General features: G+C 37.8%; 1 protein-coding gene across 1 annotated transcript in view; it reads left to right on the forward strand.

Annotated features, from left to right (window-relative positions):
- PDHX (pyruvate dehydrogenase complex, component X) overlaps nucleotides 1-26,094 on the forward strand; it is a gene marked incomplete at its 5' end in the record, with an annotated part of 42,925 nt that overhangs the window by 2,902 nt on the left and 13,929 nt on the right. The window contains 6 exons of the mRNA XM_010161200.1: nucleotides 5,290-5,373; nucleotides 9,933-10,033; nucleotides 14,754-14,959; nucleotides 17,027-17,125; nucleotides 22,625-22,808; nucleotides 24,202-24,349. Coding sequence (XP_010159502.1) covers nucleotides 5,290-5,373; nucleotides 9,933-10,033; nucleotides 14,754-14,959; nucleotides 17,027-17,125; nucleotides 22,625-22,808; nucleotides 24,202-24,349 — 822 coding nt within the window. The remainder of the gene's footprint in view (nucleotides 1-5,289; nucleotides 5,374-9,932; nucleotides 10,034-14,753; nucleotides 14,960-17,026; nucleotides 17,126-22,624; nucleotides 22,809-24,201; nucleotides 24,350-26,094) is intronic.

Below are 26,094 nucleotides of genomic sequence, written 5' to 3' on the forward strand. Positions count from 1 at the left end.
GTTGCTACTGTACTTGACTGACCTGCCCTCCTAATAGAGGTTTTGCAGGGTTTCTGTCTAGTGACAAGTGGGTTTATTTTGTGTGGTGTTGTTTTAGTGTCACTCTTAGTAATAAGTGGTTAAGTGCCGGAGAAGACTGTTAGCTTCCTGCAAATTGGCTTTTTATCTCCTAGCCTATGTACTGGATGTTAAAGGTATAGTCATATACCTTCTAAGGTCAATTGTAGTGCTGCTCCACAATTAGTTACCATTCCTGCAGTGAGGCACAATAGTATAGACACTGACAGTTTCTTGTTTTCAGATTTGACAGGTGCTATGATTTTTGCATGCTTCCTTCTGCTTTGTATCCTGTTTATTTTTTATATGCTTCATGTGTACTTGCTGCTGGATCTTTTCTTCTAACTTGATCAAAGGACCAGAATGGACTGTATATTTTGTGATGGTTGCTTATAACATGAAAGGGAAAACGTTGCAGTGGCAGAAATTTGTTGCTCAATTTTGTATTTATGCCAAAGTATGGAGCATATTCTGGGAAATGGATCAAGTCACTCCTCACTGAAGTGAAACATGAACCACCATGTTTAAATTTGTTTCCTTGTTAGAAATGTGGAATGCTTTCCCTTATTTTCAGTGAAGTATGTCTACTAGTTCTAGATAGTCCTAGATATTTGTGGGTTATGACTTTAAAACCATGTTTTGATTGTCAAGGTTGACTTGTCAGGTTAGACAAATGAAACTGAACATTTCATCTTGTAATGTATTATTTTCTACTGCTGTTATCTGTAAATAATTTTTGAGTGAACATAGTTCACAATTTGCTTTACATGATATCATACTTTAATTTGTACTATTAGAAAAATGGTTACAGACAAAACGTGATTTGGTAAATGAGCCTAGACATTCGCAGGATAATACACATTCTTAACATAGTGAATTTTTCTGTGTAATGGTCCAAGATGAGAGGTTGCAAGAAGAAACATTTTCAAGAAAATTCTTGGAGGTAATTCAGAAGGGAATTCCTAGCAATAAGAGGAACGTTTGTCTGGATACATTTCTAAGCATTACAGTAAATGAGTAATATTTAACTGTCAGGCATTTAAGTACCATAGAAAGAATAGACAAATTTCTAGGATTGATTTGGAAAAGGAAAATTAATCTGGGAATAGAAGCCTGAGACAAATGTGTATATTTCCTCATGCAGTCTTCTGGGGACATGAACCTTGCATACACTGAGCTTATTTCCACAGTTCAGATGTTTTGAGGAACATGATCCTGATTCTCTTGCTCTCCTGGGGACTTTGAAGAACAAATAACTTGCTTTCTGCTCTTCTTGCATTTTAAAATGTCAGGATCATTGATGGCTGCTGAGGTTATTAGAGGTTTGCTGCAATGTTTCCATTTCACATTTAAAAAAAAAATCATGAAGTAGTTTGGCTTGGACATGACCTTTAAAGACCACATAGTCCAATGCTGCCTGCAATGCGCAGGGGTGTCTTCAACTAGATCAGATTGCTCAGAGCTCTCTCCAACCTGTCCTTGACTGTTTCCAGGGATGGGGCATCTACCTCCTCTCTGGGCAACCTCTGCCAGTGTTTCACCACACCCATCATCCAAAAAAAAAAAAAATCAAATCTAGGCTGAATCTACTTTCTTTTAGTTTAAAACCATTACCCCTTGTCCTGTTGCAACAAGCCCTACTAAAACTCTGTCTCCATCTTATTAGCCTCCTTTAAGTACTGAATAGCTGCTATGAGGTCTGCCCAGAGCCGCCTTTTCCCCAGGCTAAATAACCCCAAGTCTACCAGCCTTTCTTTATAGGAGAGTTGCTCCAGCTCCCTGATCATAGAATCATAGAATGGTTTGGGTTGGAAGGGACCTTAAAGATCAATCTAGTTCCAACCCCCCTGCCATAGGCAGAGACACCCTCCACTAGACCAGGTTGCTCAAAGCCTCATCCAGCCTGGCCTTGCACACTCCAGGGATGGGGCATCCACAGCTTCTCTGGGCAATCTGTTCCAGTGCCTCACCACCCTCTCTGTGAAGAATTTCTTCCTGATATCTAATCTAAACCTCCCTGATTTCAATTTATACCCATTACCCCTTGTCCTATCACTACAGGCTCTTGTAAAAAGTCCTCTCCCAGCACCCTTGTAGCCCCTTCAGATACTGGAAAGCTGCAATGAGGTCTCCTTGGAGCCTCCTCTTCTCCAGGCTGAACAAGCCCAATTCTTGCAGCCTTTCGTCATAGGAGAGGTGCAAAGAAACAGTCTTTCTTGCACTGAGGACTGCAGAGCTGGATGTAGTACTCCAGGTGGGGTCTCACTGGAGTGGAGTAGAGGGGCTGAATTATTTCCCTTGACCTGCTGCCTATGGTTCTTTTGAGGCTGCCCAGGACGCAATTGGCCTTCTAGGCTGGGAACACACACTGCTGGCTTATGTCCAGCTTCTCATTCACCAGTACTCCCAAGTCATCCTCAGCAAGCGTGCTCTCAACCCTTTTATCCCCCAGCCTGTATTGATACCAAGGTTACCCAATGCAGCACCTTGCACTTGACCTTGTTGAACCTCATGAGGTTCACATGGGCCCACTTCTCAAGCTTGCCCAGGTCCCTCTGAAATGCATCCCTGCCCTCAGGCATGTCAGCCGTACCACTCAGCTTGGTGTCATCTGCAGGCTAGCTGAGGGTGCACTCAATCCCACTGTGTGTGTTATTGGTGAAGGTATTAAACAGTTCTGGTCCCAATATAGACTCCTGAGGGACACCACTCATCACCGATCTCCATCTGGACTTTGAGCTGTTGACCACTGCCCTCTGGATGTGACCATCCAACAGATTCCTTATTCACTGAATAGTCCATCCGTCAAACCCATATCTCTCCCTTTTAAAGAAAAGGCTGTTGTGGGGGACTGTGTCAAAGGCCTTACAGAATTCCAGATTGATGACACCAGTACCTCTTCCCTTGTCCACTGAAGTAATCATTTCATTGCAGAAGGCCACTAGGTTGTTCAGGCAGGGCTTGCCCTTGGTGAAGCCATGCTGGCTGTCTCCAATCACCTTCCTGTCCTGTACGTGCCTGTGCATGGCTTCTAGGAGGATCTGTTCCATGATTTCCCCAGGCACGGAGGTGAGGCTGACAGGTCAGCAGTTCCCAGGGTCCTCCTTTCTACCCTCTTGAAAAACCAGAGCAATAGTTCCCTTTTTCCACTTACCGGGGACTTCACCTGACTGCTGGGACTTTGAAAATATCATGGAGAGTGGTTTGGTAACTACATCAGCCAATTCCCTCAGGACTCTGGGACCTGACAGGATGTATTCCATAGATTTATGTATGTTCAGGCTCCTCAGGTGGTCATGAACCTGGTCTTCCCTTACAGTGGGAGGGACTTTGTTCCCCCATTCCCCATCTTGCCATACATCCACTCGAGAGGTGTGGGAAGAGTGATTAAATAGTAATGGAAATAATGGCAATAGTTTTTTCCACTGTGTAATGTCTTTAATTCTACTTAACCTCTGAAAAATTTATGGTTGAATACCTACATTGTTTTACAAGCGTAATGATGTATTGTTCCATAATCCTGTAGCAATGAGAAAGGCAAGGTAAGATTTACTGGCTGTATTAACATCAATGAATTACGGAACATGGGTGAATATTTTTAATTGCCTTAAATCATTGTGTATTAATTGAAGTTTCACTTCTGTCTTTATCTTCTCTGAGATCTTAACCATGGTAAGTCTTAGGACTTGGAAGTAAGGATGAGAAGCATTCTCACTCTAGGTGATATGCTTTTCAGATCAAAATTTTTCTAGCTTTTTCTTACAGATAATGAGGAAAAAACCAAAAGGATTAATTTCTAAGTTTTTTAAGCTGTTCCTGTTTTCTTCCAGCTAGTGTATTGCTTAATCTGGTGTTGTTTCCTATTAAATGATAGTAAACCTCAATGCTGGGTATTGGAGAAAAGGGCTTATGAATCAGAATTGATTCTTGCTGTTTTGTTCAATGAACTTTCTATATGACTATTTCTGTTCTGTAACTCAAAACAGATTCAGATATAATAGTTGAAGAAAAAGCCTCAAAAAATCAGTCAGATGCTGAAAACCACTCTTACAAAATAGTATCAGAAAAGATATATTTATTCAGCCTCATAACCTTAAAAGTTCAGAAAGATAATCTCTCTTGTATTGCAAACTCCTAGTCAGCCAATATGGACTGCATCAAATGGCAGTGTATCAAAAGGTCTCACAATTGAAGCAGTTTTGACCTCTTGAGGACTGAGATTTGTGTGCACGCAGGTGTCTTGAGTGTATGTTCTCTTCCCTGGGCTTGCTTGTAGCTGACAAGTCTTATGTTCAGACTTCCTTTCCTGCCAAGCGAGCAGGAAATGAGAGGACACATTTGAGACCGGTCTCATTCGCTTGTGTCCTGGAGTAAATGGGAGGCAGCGGCACAACAACTTAACCAAGGCTTGATTCAAAGAGACCCTGACAGGGGTCATGTGTATAAAGCCCCCAAAACGGAAATGTGCTTTGGTTTATTACATATGCCCTTGTTACACAAGAGGCAGGGGGTATTAGCTGCTCAGCTTTGAAATTTGTGGGATTTTGGGGGTGAGGAGAGAATAAAAAAATTCATAGCTTCATGCTAGCTGCTGATTTTTTTTTTTTTTCTAATGCAAATTTGTGTTTTATAGTTGCTTTTTCAATCTACACTTAACAGCTTGTGTGTAGCTGGAGCTCTAAGCAAGTTACAGATGTCTTCTTTTCTGTTTACATTTCTGTTGGGGGAGAGTCGTACAACCCTGTTTCACTTGCATCCACTGTAGTACAGTCCAGTAGGTCAGGCTGAACTGAAGGGTACTTGAAATACTAGTTTGTGTGTTTTTAATAATGCACTGAGACTTGGTCGTGGAGAAAGATTCCATTAAAAATCAATTGAATCAAAGCTGAAGCAGCATGAGTATCTAAAGTCATCTTCATCGTATCCCAAGTTTCTATATAATTTTTACTTAAAACAGAGTTTCATTTGCTTAATACTTCGTATTATTTATGACTTCATGCTCAAGTTGGCCCTTGTTCTCTGAGAAACATATAGGTTCTAGCTTTAGTGCCATGTTTTCGTTGGCACTCTTGGGAGTGCGTGCTTTATGTAAGCTTAACAACAGAGCATCACAGTGAATCTTTGTTCAACTCCCTTTCAGCACTTTGAGTTTCATTTCTGTTAAGCAGTTAACTGAGAAAATAGTTATACTGAAAAAGTATTTAGTTCGATAATGATGTGCTTGTTCTACAGGTACGCCTGGCATTAAAGTTCTTATGCCTGCGCTTTCTCCTACAATGGAAGAAGGAAACATTGTGAAATGGTTAAAAAAGGAAGGTAAGATAGCATTTTCTGTGGCCACGTTTGTTGTAATTCAGCTATATAAATTTATTCTTACAGAATAAGATCATTCTTTCTGGTTGTACTTTAGTATTTTGAAGCAAAATATTTGGTATGTGGATGCTGTCTTCTTGAGCAATACCTGCTTTGAAATTACTGGCTCTTGAAACATTTTTCTTTTAGTTGCCTACCCAAATGTTGCATTGCTCATGTATTTGAAAAATTTCAATTAGGCTGTTCCAGGGTGTGTGTGTTGTCTTTAATTCCCAGTGTTGTTAGGCTGATCAGTAACTGGAAGTCTGGGAGCCTTTGACTTCGGGGAGGGTCTTTCTTTCATTATTCCTCTGTGTTATGATATAACATGAAAGATAGGGTATTTTTATAGTTGCTATTCAGGGATTACTTTTTTAATACCTAAATTATAGTTTACAATTGAAGCTGATAGAAAAATTTAAATTACTTTCATAACCCAAATTCCAACTGGGGAAATCCCTTCCAAAAAAAAAAAAAGCACCCCCCAAACCCACAACCAACCAACCAAAAACCCCAAACTACTTCTCAAAAAAAAAAAAAAGAACCAAACCCTAATAACCTTGGTTATCTTAGGTTCTCAGTGCTCTGACAACTGAAAAGTAATGTACTTACATTAAAATATGTTGGAGTAGCTAGATAAATGATCTGAGTGTAAGTTTTTTTTCTTCGCACTGGTAGTATGTAAATGAAAAATCATCTGCAGAAGAATCAGCAGTCCTGTTCTGTCAGGAGACCTTTTTCTCCCCTCTTCCTCCTGGTCACCTTTCCAATTTGATATTAAAACTGGATTTTGACTGTCCTTTGGGATTCCAGGTAACAGTTGTCTGTGAGTATAGGATGCATTCCAGAGTTTTAGATAACTAGGAATATGCCTTGTTCTCAGACATGTTTAGGTTTGCTAAAGAAATGAATGTGTTTGGAGGGAAGACAGTCTCTTAAAGCATATCATCTTTGACAGACACAATTTGGTGTGCCAAACCTGCATTTTGACTCTTCTGCCTAGATGAGCCATTTCCTTTGGCTTAGCCACTAAGTGTTTATACAGCCTCCATCATTGTGTTACTGGAGTACTTCGCTTTAATACATTTTTAATACATTTTGAGAGGTGGCCAGAAGGCAACTTGTTGCTCCAGTAGTGGACATGACCTTTTGCTTGTAAAACTTCTAGTAAGAATTTCTGCAGAATTTACTAGGAACAATATGGCAGTGTGTGTCTGTAAAAAATAATTGCAGCAATGATCTTGAAACTTGAGGATTCAGTTAGCCAAGTATCAGTCACACAGAAAAAGGAACAATCCAAAGTCCTTTTTATATTCATTAGTTGTCAATAACCGTAAGACATTAAACATCAGCAGTGGCCTGTTTTACAATAAATATAGCATTCAGAATTGCAAGAGAAAGCAAAAAGTTGAAGTAGTTTCCAGTTTGCTCCACAACATGAACAAATCAAGGTTTCCTCATAAAAAGGTCTTAGGACGCAACAGCTATAAAGTATTTCTTCTCAGCCTTTCCACTACATTTCCATCCCAGCACAAAAGGAAAATAAAGTTCCACAACTGTTTTAATTAAACTAAAGTAAAATCTTAATTGATGGGTGGACTTTGCAGGAAAGCTATTTTAGATTCTTATTGCTCTACTTTCTATTTAGAAAGAAGACCAAAACTGAATACAGTATAGTCTTACTTGGCACACCTGTGACCATAATTAGTTCCTATGAATATTTTTTCCTATGTTAGTCTGGAAAATAAACATAATGACAACATTAAAAATAAGCGACAATAAATTTTGAAAAAAAAGTGATTTAATTCTTACATTCCTTTTGTCAGCAAGGGATGCTCATAACTACATAATCCTCTAGTGAGTTTACCATCTAAATGTAGTGGCATTACTGAGTAGAAATGATTGATAGTCTTGTATCCAAGAAAGTAAATATTTTAAAGCAGAAGGAAGCTGCCAATCGCCCAGTGTTGTCGCGTTCTATAACCAGCAGGGGGCAGTAGAAGATTATTTTGAGAATTTTCCCACTGTGTAAGTGTCGAATGTGTTCATTTTAGGGTTTCACGGGAGGGACAGATGATTTCAGTACTGCAGAAGGAAAAATGCTGAATTTAACTGACAGCTTTACTATTTCTTCCTCATTGTTAATGCAGTTCATATTGATTCCTGTGGGTAATAAAGTTGTTCTCATAAAAATAAAACTGCTGCTAAAATCCTTTGTTTATTATGTATGAATTTAATTTTGATGAAAGATGGTAGCTTGACAGCCCAGGAGACCAAAATCTTCTTGTTATTGTGGGCAGGAAACAGAATAGGCAACAGTGCTAGCAGTTTCCTCATACACTATAACTCTGCCACCTTGTGAGACATCACCTCCAGGGATTTCAATCTCTGCTCCGTCAACTCTCATTTGATTTGTGAAGAGTACATCAAGGAATGCAGTTTTTATCTTGTGATTTGGATACTTGTGTCAGTAGTTGAACAGAACACGTAGGCTGTTGAATGTCAGTTGGATATGATCTCCTAGAGGCAAGCTCATCTTCAATAGACGTCCTAATCGTTCAGCCTAGCTAAACAACTTGATCATTTTTTAAAAAAACCTAAACAAATCCAACCCAGGACTTTTCAAGGGCATATTACATAATCTCAGAGAGCTGCTGTTGAGGCAGCTTCTGTTGTAAATACTGCTCTTCCATTAGAAAGTGTAAAAACAAAGATATGCTCTGCAAAAATGTTCTTTCCCATCCTGTCTATTGGGAAAGCTGATTTGTAATTGACATCAAAGTGGGCATTGATTAGGAGCTATCACAAATTTTGCAGTCTCTAATGGACATAACTATCATCCTTTCTATTGTGCTTGGGTGCTGAACCACACATGAAGTTTTTGAATACTGCTAGGAAATACTATTTTTTAAATTACATTTAACAAATTGCCTTCCAACTTTATGAGCACTTTTTGGCTGCAACAGTGAAAGGAGTACAAAAAAGGAGGGGAGAAGTGGTTTGCCCAGTTCTCTAAAGACTTTCACTTGCCTTCCCTGTGCAAGGGAATCTAGCTTTCGGTGAACAGCATCACATACCCAAGTTAAGAGTGATGTCATGTGTGACAAACACATGGATGAAAGTGTTTGCTTTGGCTAGCTTGCCCTGTTGGAGTTACTGCTGCAGGGTGCTTAGCACTGAGATTTCTTCTTTAGTGGTGCAGAACGCTTACAGTCTGTGCTGGTTTTGGTTGGGACAGAGTTGATGACACAGTCTGATTGCACACTGGGAGAAGAGAGTAATTATGGAGTTAAGCTACTTTCTGTTTGTCTACCTTAGCTCTGTAGATTACAGAATTTGCCCAACAATTTGATCTCTTAACATCTATGAAGATAATGATCAGACCTAATGATCTGATACACAGGCTGCTTGAATTAATGATCCGATGGAATTAAAACACCCGTATAGAGCCTGGAACTTTGACTTCCTGTTATAAACGGTCAATGCTCTTCTTATTGCAAAGTGCAGTGTGGCAATTAGATTATTAAATTAAAAAGATCAGGTGCTACTTTGTGTACTCCCCTGCCAAGTTCTGTAATAGGAACATTTGTGACTTAAACTATGTAAGCGACTGAACTTTTAATGTTTCCATTGTTTACAACTGTGGGGATCACAAGGATCATATAACACTTCATTTTCCCTTTTTAATTCAGGTAGTCCTGAAACAGGAAATATTTTTTTTTTTTTAATAATTACCTCTTACCTAAATACAGGTGGCAACCTGCACTAGGTTTGTTCTGATCATAGAAGGGTTTGGGTTGGAAGGGACCTTAAAGATCATCTAGTTCCACCCCCCCTGCCATGGGCAGGGACACCTTCCACTAGGTCAGACTGCTCAAAGCCTCATCCAGCCTGGCCTTGAACACTTCTAGGGAGGGGGCATCGACAGCTGCTTCTGGGCAACCTGTTCCAGTGGCTCCCCACCCTCTATATAAAGAACTTCTTCCTGATATCCAATCTAAATCTGCCCGCTTTCAATTTAAACCCGTTACCCCTTGTCCTGTCACTACAGGCCCTTGTAAAAAGTCCCCTCCCAGCTTTCTTGTAGGTCCCCTTCAGGAACTGGAAGGCTGCAATAAGGTTTCCCCGGAGCCTTCCCTTCTCCAGGCTGAACAAGCCCAATTCTGTCAGCCTTTCTTCATAGCAGAGGTGCTCCGGCCCTCTGATCATCTTTGTGGCCTCTTCTGGACTCACTCCAACCGGTCTATATCCTTCTGATGTTGCGGGCTCCACAGCTGGACACAGCACTGCAGGTGGGGTCTCACGAGAGCAGAGTAGAGGGGGAGAATCGCCTCCCTTGACCTGCTGGCAATGCTCCATGAAAGATACAATATGATAAATAAGAATGGGAATCAACTAGCTATAGAATATTTTTAAGAATGTAAAGTGGCTGTATTATATGGATAAATATCCAACTGCCATGGTTAAATAGATCCGAAAGGAAGTTTAGGCTATGTATTCTTAACTTCTGTTATGTTTTGCAGGTGAAACAGTGAATGCTGGAGATGCATTGTGTGAAATTGAAACAGACAAAGCTGTGGTTACCATGGAATCAAGTGATGATGGCGTATTGGCTAAAATACTGGTAGGGATTCTGCCTTTCAGAGTAGCCTGATACAAGTTCTCTTCAGACTGTTGTTTAGCATATTGCCTCAAAAAACTATTTTAGCTGAACTTTCAGAATAATGCACTTTCATTCCTAGTGAACATAATTGCTCTATTACATGCATGTACCGGGCTACATATGTCTAATGGATTTTCAGTTAACCTGATTGAATTATGTTGTTGTTATACATTTGCACCTTATGAATTATGTCCATGAAATATTGCAGTTTGACATCTCTTACTCCGAGTTATAGAAAAACATGTTACAATCAGTTAGTTATAATATGGAATTTTGGAAGGTACTTTACCCAGGATGTTGTGATCTTTGTGCTAGATTATCTTGTCCTGGCCATTAAAGATGGAACATTATAGAAGATGGGCTGACCCAGAAGACATTTCTTAGAATTCTATTTATTTCCTGGAAATTAAAATTACACTGATTAGGCTTATTTTAAAGAATATGTTCAGAGAACTTCACATTTATCCCAGTTCTTAATTTTAGAGTATTTGTGTGTATGTGCGTATATAACAGAGATAATGCTCAGTTTGCTTGGGTTCCTTATTTATCTTTTGGCTTTAAATCCTGTTCTGTACCAGGATGGAAGCAGTAACAACTGGAATACAGTGTGTAGGATGAAGGACTTAATTCTAACCCTGCATTGCTTAAGGTCTGCTTGCAAGTCATGTGCTATTCTTTACATTCTGTATTCTAAAGAGATAAGTCAAATTATGCATCTTTTCCTTTCTCCTCCTAATCTTTTCCAGCCTTTTGGAAAAATTTTTATTATTTCAAAATGACTCGGTGTTAATTATCATCAGAATTTAGAAAGATGGGTCTGTAGTTCTGAGGCCCTCTTTTTGCTGCTTCTGTGGAAAAGTAAATATTACATTTTCTGAAAGATCATATTTGATGCTTAAAAATTAAGGGTGACTATTTTTTTCTTGTCCATTAAATATGTATAATGGGAAATGTGTTTTAGAGTTTCTTATATTTAGAGAGGGGAATGAAAGTTGTTACTAATTGTATTTAAAGACAGGAAAATTATTTTCCCTACCTTTCAATATTCAACACTTGGTCTAAAATTTTCCCCAAACATTATCCAAATCGGTGCATTTCTCTTATTTAGCCTGTGAAGGCTGGAACTGTCAGCAAGCCTCTAGCACTGATTTTGTTTTCCCTTTTAGAAATCGGGTAGATAAACACAGATAATCTAAATATTATTTTGCAATGAAATTGCAGTTAAGATAAAACAACTTGCTTAATTGCAGTTGTAGAAAGTCTAGTTGGGCAGTCAAATAGACAGCTAAATGGGGACACAAGATTGTACAGCATAATATTTCTTGAGTTTAGTGTGTATACTAATATATAAAGAGCTAGTTACCACACTTAAACATCCTACGTGTGAGCTGGTGTCTCCAAATGAAATGATGAAATGCTCTGTAATGTTTGAATGGTAGCATACTGAACACATACAGAAATTGTGCTGATTGAATGTTTGACTTTCCAGCAACACAGTGATGATCTTTTGCTGTTCTTGTGGTGTGGAAATCATTAATAGAGCTGACTGGCTTGGCTGTGGCCAGAGAGAGATCCAACTTGGAGCCAGGGGAGCTTTTTTTCTTGAAGCTTCTCACAAGAGTCATCCGTGTGGACCTTCCCCCACTACTAAAATCCACCACCACAGAAACCCAACACGAAGGTTTATAATATTAAGTTGTGTCAGGTTTGTGGATGGGGACACAGACTGTCCTTCCAAAGGCCACTCAGAAGTTTCAGATGTGATATAGTTGATGGGAAATTAAGGATGTTTGATACATCTGAGTTACCAGCATCTGGCTGAAGTTACTCACATCCTAAAAGACATGAGGCAACAATTTTATGTTCTTTTGATACCAATTACAATTCTGCACCATCTTGAATGAGTTCAGTATGGAAAACTGAGTCAAATAAACACAGTATCTGCCTAACACTTTTTTTTCCACCTTTAAAGACAGAAGGTTCATTAGATTAAATGAGTTCCACTTCTGTAAACCTTTTTATTTTTTCTTAACAGTATTATGTAAGCATACATGGTTTAAGAAAGAGCAGGCTAACAGTAAAATAGATACTCATGCTTATATTCCTTTTCTGTCTGAATAGGTCTTTTAATGATCAAAGCTGATTCAGTGTAAAATGAGTAAAAGATTAAATGACTGAAGGAAAGTTTTAGAAGGGTAATTTCAGAACGGTGATTACTTTTTCAGTAGAGTTGCCCTTAATTTAGCACTGGCTTTTTTTCCTAAAATACTTATTAGTTCAATTTGTACCAAAACCAGATGATGAATGATTGTTTAAGAAATAGATTTAATATCCATTTGCATTTTCTCATTCATGACCTAAATGAGAATTGGTGTGAACTGAAACTACTCTGTAAAATTTCCATTGCAGAGTAAGCCTGAGTAAGTTCTGTCCACTTTTCTTCCCAGTGTAGGAAAGGAACATCTACTTTGGTATATGTGTGTTAGCAACTGAAAGCACTGTGCTACAGTGGCACCAGCTCTGAGGGAACCTTATTCCTCTGTGCACTTAATCTCCCCCAATTTTTTTCCTCCCTGTCATGTCTCACCTGTGCCTTGTTGCTTTGTCAGCAAAGTTAGGAGCTCTTTGACTCTTCTTGGCAATGCATACATTCAGTAATAGAGGTATTATGAAGCTGCTGGTTTCAGTGCTTTCTACATCTGAGATTTCTGGGGCTGTTGAGATTTGTGCAGAGAGGTTTGCTGGTATTGTGAATTATGAAAATGTAGCAGTAATTCAAAAATCCAAGAGATGAAAAGTTAAGCAAAATAACAGCAATTTCTCTTTGTTCTGGTTCTGAGCTGCAAAAGCTGTGTGCTTAAAAACGTTTTTTTTTAAAAAAAAAAAGAAAAATAACACCAAAAAACCCCAAGCAAACCCCCATACACTTCTTTAATTCTAAATTCTGCAGTCATCCAGGTTGGAAACTTGTAGTGGAAAATAAGGAATGCTGGCATTTTCACATAACTGTCTTGGAGTGGTGAATGTGGGGAAAAAACACAATTGGCTTGTTTTGAAGAATGAGAGTTGAAATTGACAGCGTTGGTGGCTTTGAGTGCTCATGTAATGTTGGGCTGTAAACAAAGCCTAACTGGTATAAGTCTTGTTTTATATTTCTGAAGGCTCAACCACCCCTGTTGGATTTCTGCCTGAATTATCATGGCACCGTTACATCACTCTGATACCAAAACTGTGGTACAAGCATGGCACGGTGCTTCTTGGTCTGTTCAGTTAAAATACGTAGAAAAAGAAGTGAACTAACAGAACTGTAAATATGAGATCTTTTATTAGAACATACTGAGAACAAGTTGCCTTTGGTGTTCCTTAGATCTGGTGTTGGTGCTTCCAGTGAGCGAGCTGGGTAATTCTGAGAAATCTGATACATTCTGTCAGTGGGGTTAACAGTCTGCAGACAACAATTTAATCTGAGTATTAACGTTCCAACTCTGTCTAGTTGGGTCTTTACAGCTGGCTTCTTATTAGTGTTTACTTATTAGTGTTTAAGTGCCTAAAAGCTACTACCAATTAAGGTAGTAAGACCAGGGTGATACCTGATGCTGTGTATATTTTTATTTTGCGTGTACCTCTTTGGACTTTTCAAATGATAGTGAGTTGCATTTTCTTGGGTAAAATGTCAGCACTGCAGAGATAAAGCATCTCCACATGAGGCAAATGTATGTGCAATATGTGTATGTGGTGCAAATATGATGTCTGTTTCCTTTGTTAGGAAATCAACTCTGTTTGAACTGGTACGGTCTAAACTGTATTTGACAACCTGTGTTCCTAAAGGGCTATCTTTACATTTGCCCTGATGCCCTGGAATGTTATTGCAAGCCTGAAGAGTTGTATTTCTGCAACCATTTCAGAGACTGTAGGAACCCTTCATTAGGTTAAGATGACTGCTATGCCTTTATCTGCCAGAGTATCAAAGAGATATTTTGACTGTGATAGAGATATCTTTGTTTTAAAAGGTATATCTAGAATACGTGGGCTTTATCCAATCTAATTTGATATGTGTATGGTTTACATACTGCATAAGTGCTACCACTTTCTTGGTGGACAGACTGGTTCCTTATCAGTTATTTAAAAATAGACAAACTCAGAAGTGGAAGTTTGTGGAAAGCAATGATTATCTTTTTCAAGAAGTAGTAATGGAACACTCTTCTTGTGAGGGTTTGGTCTTCTTGTTCCCTTAGCTTCTGTTTTTAAATTTACAAGCTTGTGTTTTAAAAAGTAACGCTGCTTGATGTGGGGTATATACCTCAAAGTACATATTATCAATGCATCCAGCAAAATTTTCAGGCTCTGTTTGCAAAGACTACCCGTCCACATTTGTTTTCAGTAGCTAATGTGACTTTATTCCTGGAGAGACTCAGTAGTCTATAACTTGCTCATTCTGATTTCTGAATGCTAACTTTAGATGTATGGGATTTTGGGGCATAAGTTAATATTCCTCACCTTATAATAGCAACTGTAATTAATGTCAGCCATGAGTCATCTGATTAATAGTGGGAAGAACTAGCGTATATTTCCTTGATGAAGTGTCATTCATATGCCTGAAATTTTCACATCTACCATTTTTAGTCGTCTTAGTCTAGACGGCGCAACATGTGACTTAATGTTCTCATTGCCTTAAATTTAGGTGGAAGAAGGAAGCAAAAATGTACGCTTGGGCTCACTGATTGGTTTGCTGGTAGAGGAAGGACAGGACTGGAAGCAAGTTGAAATACCAGCTGATGGTAGTGATTCATCTTCTCTGGCTCCACCAGCACCTGTGCCTACCTCAACTCCTGCTGGGCCTTTGGTTTCAACCCCTCCTCAACTGAAAGATCAACCTGCAAAATTGCAGTAAGTTTGTTTGTTATAAAATGGAACTCTTATTTAGTTAGGTCAGTAGAGCTAGAACCAAAAAGGATCTTCTGTCCCTTTTTACCTGGTACTAAGCTGTTAGTTGAAGAGTGTTTCAGCATGTATGGGGTAATAAAGCTTGCCTGCTCAGAATATTTCTTTGCCTGTAAGCCCATTAAGTCAATTCAAACAACAGTTTTATTAGAACACCTTCTATGGGTGTGCTTTTATTTTGACATGCAATTGCTTTATGAAGGTTTTTAAGCTTAGATTAGGAAAAAGTTGTGTTTGTATATGGTGGACACTAATGCTTATGCATCAGATGCCCAGTTTACTTATAACTTGTTATATATTTCTTTTTTAGGAGAAAAAATAGGCGAAGAAATGGCACATTCCAAAACCCTTCCAAGCTCTTGAATTTTTGATATTAGAAAAAAATTTCTTATTATTTTCATAACAGTGGAATGTGAAAAACTCAAAAGTGTGGGTTTAGGAACTCTGTTAGTTTTGATTTAGTTTGATCTGTTAGTGAAGCACTGGAACAGGTTGCCCAGAGAAGCTGTGGATAACCCATCTCTGGCTGTCTTCAAGGCCAGGCTGGATGAGGCTTTGAGCAACCTGGTCTAGTGGAAGGTGTCCCTGCCCATGGCAGGGGGGTTGGAACTAGATGGTCTTTAAGGTCTCTTCCAACCCAAACCATTTTATGATTCCTGATAGCACAAAAGCTGTAAAATTACAGCTTATTAAAAAAAAGGAAACTAATTTTGGTAGCATGTACTGTGCAAAGTGTTTAATTTTAGTTGGTTCGGTTTTTTAATTTGTGATTGTTTTCTGTTTGTTTGGGGGTTTTAACCCTCGTTACCATTTCATTGTGGTTTGCTGTGTTTACTTTTGCTGTCAGCATTTTCGTGCAAGTGGATGACAACTAATGGCCCAAATGTTACTTGTAATAGGAGGTTGATCCAAGGAAAGGATCCTGAAATGATTAAATCTTGCCTTTTAGTACCAAAGAACATCAGAAGTTCATCTATTTCAGTGCAGCTGTTACAGATGTATCAGCATCTTTGGAATCAAGTGATCATTTATGACTTCTTTTTTTGCAATGGTATATGGACAGTTCTTAAAATTGAGTGTGGTGCAAATATAGTCTCCTTTAGGAAGTAATAAATGGGAGATTTTGTGGAAAGGCCTGAAACCATGTATTTGTTCTTTTATGAAAATGTTGCTGCTTTTGTATCTAAGAATTCTGAAATCTCTTCTTGAGATTGTTTTTTTCCTCATGGCAGAAAGCAAATCATGCTGAGATGCACTGGGTGCTCTGTAGCTATGTACTGTGCTTTGTAGTTGATCACTCTTTGTTTCCAGGCAGAAACATTGCTGCTGAGTATATGCCATCTAGGTCAAGATGGCAGGTACAGGTTTAGTAGCATTATAGTATACCCTGGGTATATGCTGATTAAAATGTTTGAGTATGGGAGCGCTTAATATTTAGTCTTCTAAAGCAGATACTGAATTATGCGACTACATCTGTATGGCTTTTGTTTTCCAAAAAAGTAACTGTTTCATTAGATTAATCCTATAAAATAAAATTGAAGCTAGGGCAAAGGTAATGTTATAATTAGAATTAAGCTGCATTAATCATGCAATTACAGCTAGTCATAGAGATGACCAACTCTCTTGTCTGAGCTCCTAAAACTCATTTTTTAATGTTACTATAACATGCTGGTCTTAAAAAATGTATTTGGTTCTTCACTGATAATACTTTTCCAGAAGAATCCACGAGTATATTGCACTGCTGTGTAAGAGGGAAGTTTGGAGATGAGTGTTCCACTCTTTATTTTGATCTCTTTAAGGTCATTGTTGCGTTTTTAAATTCAACCTTTCATTAAAGCTTAGTGAAGGGGTTCAATCTGACCTCATGTTAGAATCACAGCTTTTGTACAGAACTGTTTTCTTCCCCAACTGCTGCTTCTGAAATGGAGCATATACTGCGTAGTTTCTCTTGATATACATTAAATGAGTTAATCTTATTGCTTAAATAGTTTATTTTTCTCCTCATTTCCTTAGGGTTCGCTTAAGTCCTGCAGCTCGCAACATTCTGGAGACACATGGACTAGATGCAAGCAATGTTACACCTTCTGGGCCTAGAGGAATCTTCACTAAAGAGTATGTAGATATTTCAGTAAGGCTATAACCTCATCTTCTGTTATTTCTTCCTTTGCACCTACAGCATGAGCTTGAAAAGCCCATGTATTTTAAAAGCCAACTTCTTGTTCCTTTATTTTCTAGGGGAAAATGGCTTAGTTAAGTTTGAAAAACCTGTTGAGAAGATATGGAAAATAGGTTAGGTAATAACGTAAGAAGCCTTTAATTAAAAGAAAAACCCATCTTTTTGTGTCTATATCCCATCCGAGCTGTGTAGTACTGCTGTCACATTTCCTGCAGCTCAGTCTAACGGTGGCTGTCATCTCCTAGACATCACTGTTAACTACTATTGTGGATCTCAAGAATTTTGCTATTCAGAGCCAAAATAAAATACCAGTTTCCTGTTTTCAACTCCTTTTCTTTGGGGAATTCAGATCTTTTGCTTCTTTCACTGAAGTTCAGTTATAAAGTCTTTCAGCATTTAATTTGTTCCCTTTTTTATTAGGCTGGAGAGTGCAGTGAAGTATAATGGTAAGAAATCCAGGGTTCTGTTTTTCTCCCTTCTTTGACTTAAAGAATGTTTGTTTGCAAACCTGTTGTTTGCTATGAACAGGTTTCTAGTAGCTTACTATACTTTTGGACTGTTCTGATACAATGATTGGCACTCAAGCCTTGTAGTGAGGAACTCATGTATAAAAGCGTGTTGTGGTAGATCCAGAGCCCTTAGCCTTGAACTGGTGCATTATCTTCACATTAGCATTTATGTTACTGGAGATGAGGATTTTGGCAGGAATAGTTATTTTTGTTCTCAGTGAGTCTATTCCTTTTGAGAAATGCCATCATTCACCTACATGGACCTTGTTAGCTGCTGTAATTTTAGTTCCATTCAAAAGCAACCAGGTCAGCGGAACTTGGAATTGAACGCAGAGAAGCACATGGTAGAAGTCTGCTTTTTTTCAAAACTTCTTCTTATGGTCTTTGCCTGAGTAAAATAATATTCTGGCTGATAAAAGAAGAAACTGAATAAATATAATACCCTATGTAACAGCAAATTATCAGAGATGTGTTTTTCTTACTTATGTAAGTGTATTGTGAATTTATGGTGTGTTACTAGACTATGGCAGGTGGAAACCCTCTAGGACTTTGAGCCACCTAATTAACAATCCCTAGGTTTCATGGAGATAGGGCAAAGGTTTTGTTTGGTGGGGTTTTTTTTTTTTGTGTGTGTGTGTTGAAGATTGAATTCTGAAATGTCTTTTTAAGGTACAGACAGGGCTTTCTTTTTAACCATTCTTTTGAAATGGTGTAATCTTTCTGGTGGGTGCCTACAGGCTCTGCTGTTGAGTATGAAATGTAATGGTTGCAGATTTTTGTGGAGACCTGCTACAGATACTCAGGGAAATATTTCTTTTATTAACTTGAGATTACTGTTAAAACACGTGCTATGCTTTGTAGCTGAGTGGGTCATGGTCTCTTTTCCAAGTAGACTAACGATTGATTCTTTGAGAGAGTGTTGCAAGTTCACTTTTTACTTTCAAACTCTGAGTTTCCTTACTGAAGAGGGTTCATGCTCACCAGCTTACAGGAAACAAAGAAAGATAGGGAGTTATATAAGCAAGCAAGATTCCTTCCCCTCAATTTTCTGTCTTTAAATTCAATGCACTGTAAAACTTTTAACAGCAATAGAAGCTTTTACTTAATAGCTTTCTCTGTCATGATCTGCTCCCTTAGTAGGCTGATACTTCATTTCTCTTATGTATCTGTGTAAGGCTGAATTACTGTTGTCGTCTTCCTGCTTGCTTTTGTTTTATGGAGTAGCAGCTTTTATGTTTTCCTCAGAAATATACTAGAAAATTGATGTCAGTATGAAGTAACTCACAACTTCTGTGAAAGACTGCACGACCTTCCTAGTCGTCAGCTCAGATGCTGTCTTTGGGAGAGCGATGTTAAAACTGTTGATTGTTTCAGACTACTTCTGCCCTTTCTCATCCTATTTACTAGTAATCTATGGATTGATAAATGCAGTCATAAAAGGGGGAGGTAGTTACCAATACCAACTGTTTTTCTGAAGCCATGTTCCTCCCATCTCTTCCTTCCAGCTGTCACCAAGTTAGTGTAATTTGGGATCTCAGAGCTGCTCACTCATTTGCATTTTCAAATTTAGCTTGCAAATAAGACAGTGCACACTCGTAGTGCTGGTTTTCCAGAGTCGTTTCCTGTGGACATACTGAATGCAGACCTACAGTGGGATCTGTGCTATGTGCAGCTTGTCCGCTGTCATTATAGAGGCACAAGTTCCTTCTGTAATGTTGATAGTGCAGTAAGTCTGATAACTAGAAATTTCTGATGTGTAACAATTTCCTTCTTCCAGGTAATCTTCTATGAACTGAGTAGTTGGATGTTCAGATGAAAGGGGATTGGGACAATTTAGTAGCAGTAACTGCCACCAGAGAAAGCTAGTGTCAATCTGTGCATCTCCTGTTGCACCACTGAATCCTTAGGCATTTTAGGTGTGTGTATAACCACTGCCTTGTCCATTTCAAACAAGAATCATAGAATCATAGAATCATAGAATGGTTAGAGTTGGAAGGGACCTTTAAGATCATCTAGTTCCAACCCCCCTGTCAAGGGCAGGGACACCTTCCACTAGACCAGGTTGCTCAAAGCCACATCCAGCCTGGCCTTGAAGACATCCAGGGATGGGGCATCCACAACATCTCTGGGCAACCTGTTCCAGTGCCTCACTACGCTCTCTGTGAAGAATTTCTTCCTGACATCTAATCTAAACCTCCCTGATTTCAATTTGTACCCGTTACCCCTTGTCCTATCACTACAGGCTCTTGTAAAAAGTCCTCTCCCAGTACCCTTGTAGGCCCCCTTCAGATACTGGAAAACTGCAATGAGGTCTCCTCGGAGCCTCCTCTTCTCCAGGCTGAACAAGCCCAGTTCTCGCAGCCTTTCGTCATAGGAGAGGTGCTCCAGCCCTCTGATCATCTTCAAGGTGTATTTTGACCACATAATACTCAGTTTACTTTCACCATTCTTTGGCTTTTGGCAAACATGAAGTGGAAAGAATACACGCTTCTGTAGCAGTGATAAACTGAAGTGCAACAGAGTTGCCAGAATCTGCATACTTCTAATAGTAACAGTTTGGTAAGACATATTTTGTTTAATAAATGTTTACCCAGCTCTGGTATCTTTTCTGGGGAGCAAATTGCTCTCGTCCATATATGTTACCTCTCTCTCATCTTTCTCTATAACTGTCCTGTGTTGCTAGAGGCATATAGGGTAGTTAGAAAGATGTGACCAACCCTTCCTTTTCCAGTTCTAATAAAATATCTATTTCCCTGACTTATACTGAGGTCTGTGTATTTGATTTGCTTTGGTGGCTCCTCCAACACGCACATCGCTCGTGATCCTGCACCCATGGCAGTCATAACGTTGCGGTACCTGTTTTTCTTGATTAGTTAATTGAGGGTGGGGAAATTATTTTTATATGTATGAATAATTTATACAATCTATAAAATATATTTATAAATTAAATGTGGTTTTCATATATGTGTTTTTTATATCTCATACTCACGTATGACTTTGAAAAACTCCTGAATGAATCGTCTTATCTAAAAATGAGCTCAGTTTTTGGCAGTACATTTTTCACTTAACACACTAAAAGCCACCAAAATTATGAAATCGTTTTGATTTGGTTATGATAGGTAGGACCATCTGGGGGGTTTTTTGTCATTTACATAATATATGGAAGTAATTTTAAAGCATTTCCTTAGCTTTAAGATATCTAAGAAGCTGTAAAAGCTTTATTTTATGTATTATGGAATATAATGAGCAGATGGTCTGTCTTATGACTGCCAAGTTAAAACCCCTAAGTAATTTTTGGTAGCTTTTAAATGTTAATTAAGTAAGTTGCATAATGTCATGTAGTTACTTTTTGTGTCTCAAATTTTAATACTAGGGGATGATATTCATTCAGTGAAATGTAATTTTTTTCTCAATATAGCAGTCATCTTAAGTACTAAATGCTTATTTTAAAGGCAAATTTTGGCTAATATGTTAATTACTGAAAACAAGTAACAACTTCAATAATGACAAATTTACATCTTGAGCTCAGTGGGTTTTTTTCTAAATATCATTTGCTGAAGTATGTTTTGAAACTAAAAATTGAATTGAAGCAGGTCAGCAGTCAGTAAAAGGCATTTTATAGAACTTAGCTTTTCAGTTTTCAGTACTTGGTTCTGGAGTGCTACTTCCTTAGGAAGAACTAAGAATGCATAATGTTGTTCTGAGATTCTGTCTTTTCTACAAAAATTAAATTACCTGGCTCTAACTGAAGAATAGATTCTCACTCAAGCAGTTATCTGATGCAATTAGAAGCAGTGATCTAATGAAATTAGATAATGTTGTTTAGTATTTTATGGCTTACGTTTCAAAGCCATGGGATGGTTGTAAGTAGTCTGATGTTTAACTGTCAGAGGAAGTTAAATATAAATGTAATGTAATCAACTTTTGTGTGTGTGCTGTGGTGATGTTTGCATGAAGTGAGAGAGACTTATCTGAGGTATATTTTACAGACTTTTGTTATCAGATCTGAAGCATAAAGAGAGGAGATTTATGACTGATACAGCTCTTCTAACAAGTCGCTAATACAGGTGCAGTTACAACTGCAAAACAGATTTTACTATAGCTTATTTCCCTTGCAGTTGGCAGTGGTGGTGTAAGTGGAGCCTTTTCTGTTTAGCCTTGTAGGTGCTAATCTTTAGCATGTTGCTTTAAAAATACAATGCACTTAGGGTGGATGTAGTGTCATAGCCTAAAGATGGCAGTTTACTGATGTCTGTGCCATGAGAGGGAAGTTTTCTGGTAGTAGCTGTGTCAGTGTAAAGTACCTGGGAGAATGCTTATAGAGTGGACAAGGTTCAACCACACCTGGGACTGTTAGGTGTTACTCATTTTTCGGCTTTGGTTCTTTAGTGTGGTGCTGTCTTTCAGTGGGCTTGTATGCTATCTACGCCTGCTTGTGTGTATTTGTCAGAAAGAGAAATGAATGATAAATGTAGTACTTAATTTTCTATGAATGCTAATTAAGTAAATTAAATTCAAGTGATCACCAATATTAACAGATGAAACAGCTTCTATTTGAGACTTTATAGCCTGAGTAAGTGTACTCTGATATCTTATTTACGAGAATTGTTAGTGCAATTCACAAATTACCTTCTACACTCGCAATTAGTGATGATGAATGTTACACTTCTCTAATGCAAATGTTTTCTGTTACTGCATATTGAAGCCCTTTTATTCACAGAAGTTAATGAGAATTTACTAAAAATATATCACAAAAGAGACAGAATTCCTATCAGTTAATAGCAATCACCTTCTTCATGTTTTGTTTGACAACAGAAATTTAAATTCACAGAAGTTCCTAATTAATTAAGTGATGGAATATTGATACTTTGGGAATTTTTGAAATAGTTTCCTTGTTTATGGTATTTCACTGTGTTTAATCACCAGGGATGCTCTCAAACTTCTGCAAGAGAAGCAAAAAGGCAAACCCAGTGAATTGAAACCTCTGGTTTCTTCACCTCCATCCCAGCCTACTGCAGTGCCTTCTGCTTCGCAAGCAACAGCTATGACTTCTGCTTATCCAAGACCAGCAGTTCCACCAGTTTCCACACCAGGGCAATCTGCAGCATTGGTAATGTTTTCTGTTAAGTACTTGACATTGCTACAGCCAATATTGCCATGGCAACTTAAGTAGCTACATGATATTTCCAGAACTGGAGAGACAAAGGAAATTTTTCAAGCTCTAGCACCTAAATACAATTTCTATGTTAATTTGAAATGCTAGAAATGACAAAAAATATTTTTTTAAAGAATAAATGCTCATGCTTATTAGTAGAAATAGAAAAGCTTTTCTGAAAAATGAAAAACCTTTCTGGCTCTAGAACTGAATTTGAAGTCTTTACAGGCTGAAGTTTACAATGTGGCTATAATTAATGATATTCAGAAACTGCTGCTTTGTTTGCACTGTATAAAGAACCAAACAAAGCACAGAAAGCTCAAACTTCAATATTTTTCCATTACAGAAAAAAATGTTTCTTTGATTGCACCAGAACATACCTATTTCAGTTTATTGTGTTTTGAGTGCTACTCAGTGTGTAGGTATACAGAATAATGTTTTACAGAATCACTTATTTTCTTGCTTTCTGTAGTCACTGATATTTTAAGATATTCCCTGAAAGTTCACTTGCTTCTATGAAGAAGTTGGGAAAACTTCTGCATTGAAACATTACTCAGTGTATCTGGAAGGAGAGAGAAGAATAACAAAAAAATACACTGTAAAGCCTCTCTTAAGAGACCACTCAGAGAACTGAAAAAGCAGTACCTTACTGAGGAAATATTCCATATAATTTACCTGGAACAAAGCATATTCTGAGCAATATGCCAGGTCTGGCAGATGGGACAGTGCTTACATACTCTGTCTGAGAATTAATGCCTGAATATCGGGATTTTTTTCTTTTTTAAGCACTTGGCTAGAATAGTGCAATTAATTGTAAAGTGAAACTATATTCTGTAAAACCTGTTTTGTTGATCCAAGTTAATTGGAATAGACTAGAAGACTTAACGGTCTTAATCAATGGTATTAATGCTGGAGGGGGGCTTTTCACAAGGGCCTGTAGTGACAAGACAAGGGGTATTTGTTTTAAATTGAAGGAGGGTAGCTTTAGATTGGTTATCGGGAAGAAATTCTTCATAGGGAGGGTGGTGAGGCACTGGAACAGGTTGCCCAGAGCAGCTGTGGATGCCCCATCCTGGAAGTGTTTATGGCCAGGCTGGATGAGGCTTTGAGCAACCTGGTCTAGTGGAAGGTGTTCCTGTCTTCAAGAAAAGAATTCTGGAATACAATTCTATGATTCCATCATATTAATTTCAGTAGTTGGAATGTATCGCTTTTTGATATCTAAGGAATATTTGAAGTGAGCAGGAGTTACTGCTGATAATGCATCAATGCTGGTGGCCTGTTTCAGCCGAGGGGAAAGTATATTTGCTCTCTTGGTATTTAATATGCAGCATATGATTTCTTTCAGGGCACATATACAGAAATCCCAGCTAGCAACGTCCGAAGAGTTATTGCTAAGAGATTAACAGAGTCTAAAACTACTATACCTCACTCATATGCTGCTGCTGTCTGTGACATTGATGCTATTTTGAAATTAAGAGGAGAATTGGCAAAAGGTTAGTGATTAAACTGATTTACTGTAATGTATAGTACTAATGCATAGTTTGTCTCGTTTATGTGATCTTGCTCAGGAGGTGTAGATTTTTGTTAGGCAGAACACTATGCATTCAAATAAATTTTGTTGGTATTCTGTATGTTGGATTCAAGATGTAGTTCCCTGTGATTGTTGAACTGGAGAGCTTTTCAGGATACAGGGAGACAAGTGTTGTTTTGCCAACTAACACAGCACTCTGTAGACAACTGCAGTTTAACACAGGACTACTCATTGTCCAGTACATTTTTGTTTCCTTCTATACATATGAAGTAATATTTACCTTCTTGATGGTTAAAATCTCGAATTATTCATGTGAAAGATAATAGAGGAAGCTTCAAATTAAAATAACCTCATGCTTTGTCAATCTAGATACAGTGTTAAAATTTACTTTTGATGGCCTCTTTGTTGAATTTACTGAAGACAAGAAAGCTAATGCAGCCTCTCAAATTTTGACTGAGAATGGCTTTATCCATGGTGAGGAAAGAAAGCGAGTTTTTTAGCACATGCCAGCCAATCCGTGGTAAATGCCACTTGAAGGCAAAGTAATGGCATTAATGTGAAGGAGGCAGGGTTATCTCTCTCACTGAAATTTTTGTATATATATATGCTTAAAGCTGTGCTAAGCTCTTGGAATAGAAATCTATGGATTTCCACAGAAAATGGGATAATTTTAAAATATACGTTGAGAATAGGATTAAAAGCTATAAATGTCTCTCCATATATATAATGTGTAAAACACAATTTTCATAATGTGTCCACTGTCTTACTTATACAAATATGTTTAATTATATGATAAAGAAATTAGTTTTCCTGTTTGTCTCAACTTGTATTCAGTGAAGTGTCTTGGTTACAAAAAGTTCTTGAAGTTTAAGGACATAATTAAAGATTGCTTTGTTTTTGTTAAAACTGTTTCTGCTTTTGCTAAAGTCAGTTGAGTATACTGTGCAATAGGATGTTTTAGTAGTTCCAAAATTAACTGCACAGACTAAATCTTCTTTCCCAAATCTCAGTTCAACAAAGTATATATGACTTGCATTTAAACTAAACAGGATGTTTTTTCAATAGAATGCTCTTCTGGCAGCTACTCAAATTTCATACAGAACATCACAAAAGTGTTGTTTCCTTAGTGTCTTTTTATTTAAGGACTTCTACTTAGTTGGATAAAAAACTTGAATGAAAATTTTATTACTTTAACATCATATTTTTCTCAATTTACATTAATTTTATTATATTTAGCAATATTTGGTTGATATGATTTTAATGTTATCCACAGGAAGTGGGTCCAATTTAATAGTTCATGAAGGTATTAAAGCAAAACCTGTAGAAACTCTTTAGAAAATCATTGTTTTTTATTAGGTTTGTTCTTGCAATTGCCTGCAGTTACTAGCATTTTTCCTTCTATTTTATTTTTTAATTTGGTACCTGGTTTAATAATCTGTGAAGAGGACAGCACACAGGGCAATTTATAAATACCAGTATCAGAAATATGGAAACAAATGCTTTCATAAAGCTTTGACATATGTAAGTTAATTTAATCAAGCCAGATTTACAGCTGAGCAGGTTAGACTTGTATTAATCTAGGGCATCTTGCTCTTAAGTAACTCACCTTAGGAGACAATTTTTGAAAATCCTCTAACTTGACTCAGCTATTTAAACCTGAAGGAAAAAGTGATTTTGTAATGTTTCTTTTTTCCATTACACTTACAA

This window comes from Eurypyga helias, unplaced genomic scaffold, assembly GCF_000690775.1.
Source record: "Eurypyga helias isolate BGI_N326 unplaced genomic scaffold, ASM69077v1 scaffold16181, whole genome shotgun sequence".
Classification (NCBI taxonomy): Eukaryota; Metazoa; Chordata; class Aves; order Eurypygiformes; family Eurypygidae; genus Eurypyga; species Eurypyga helias.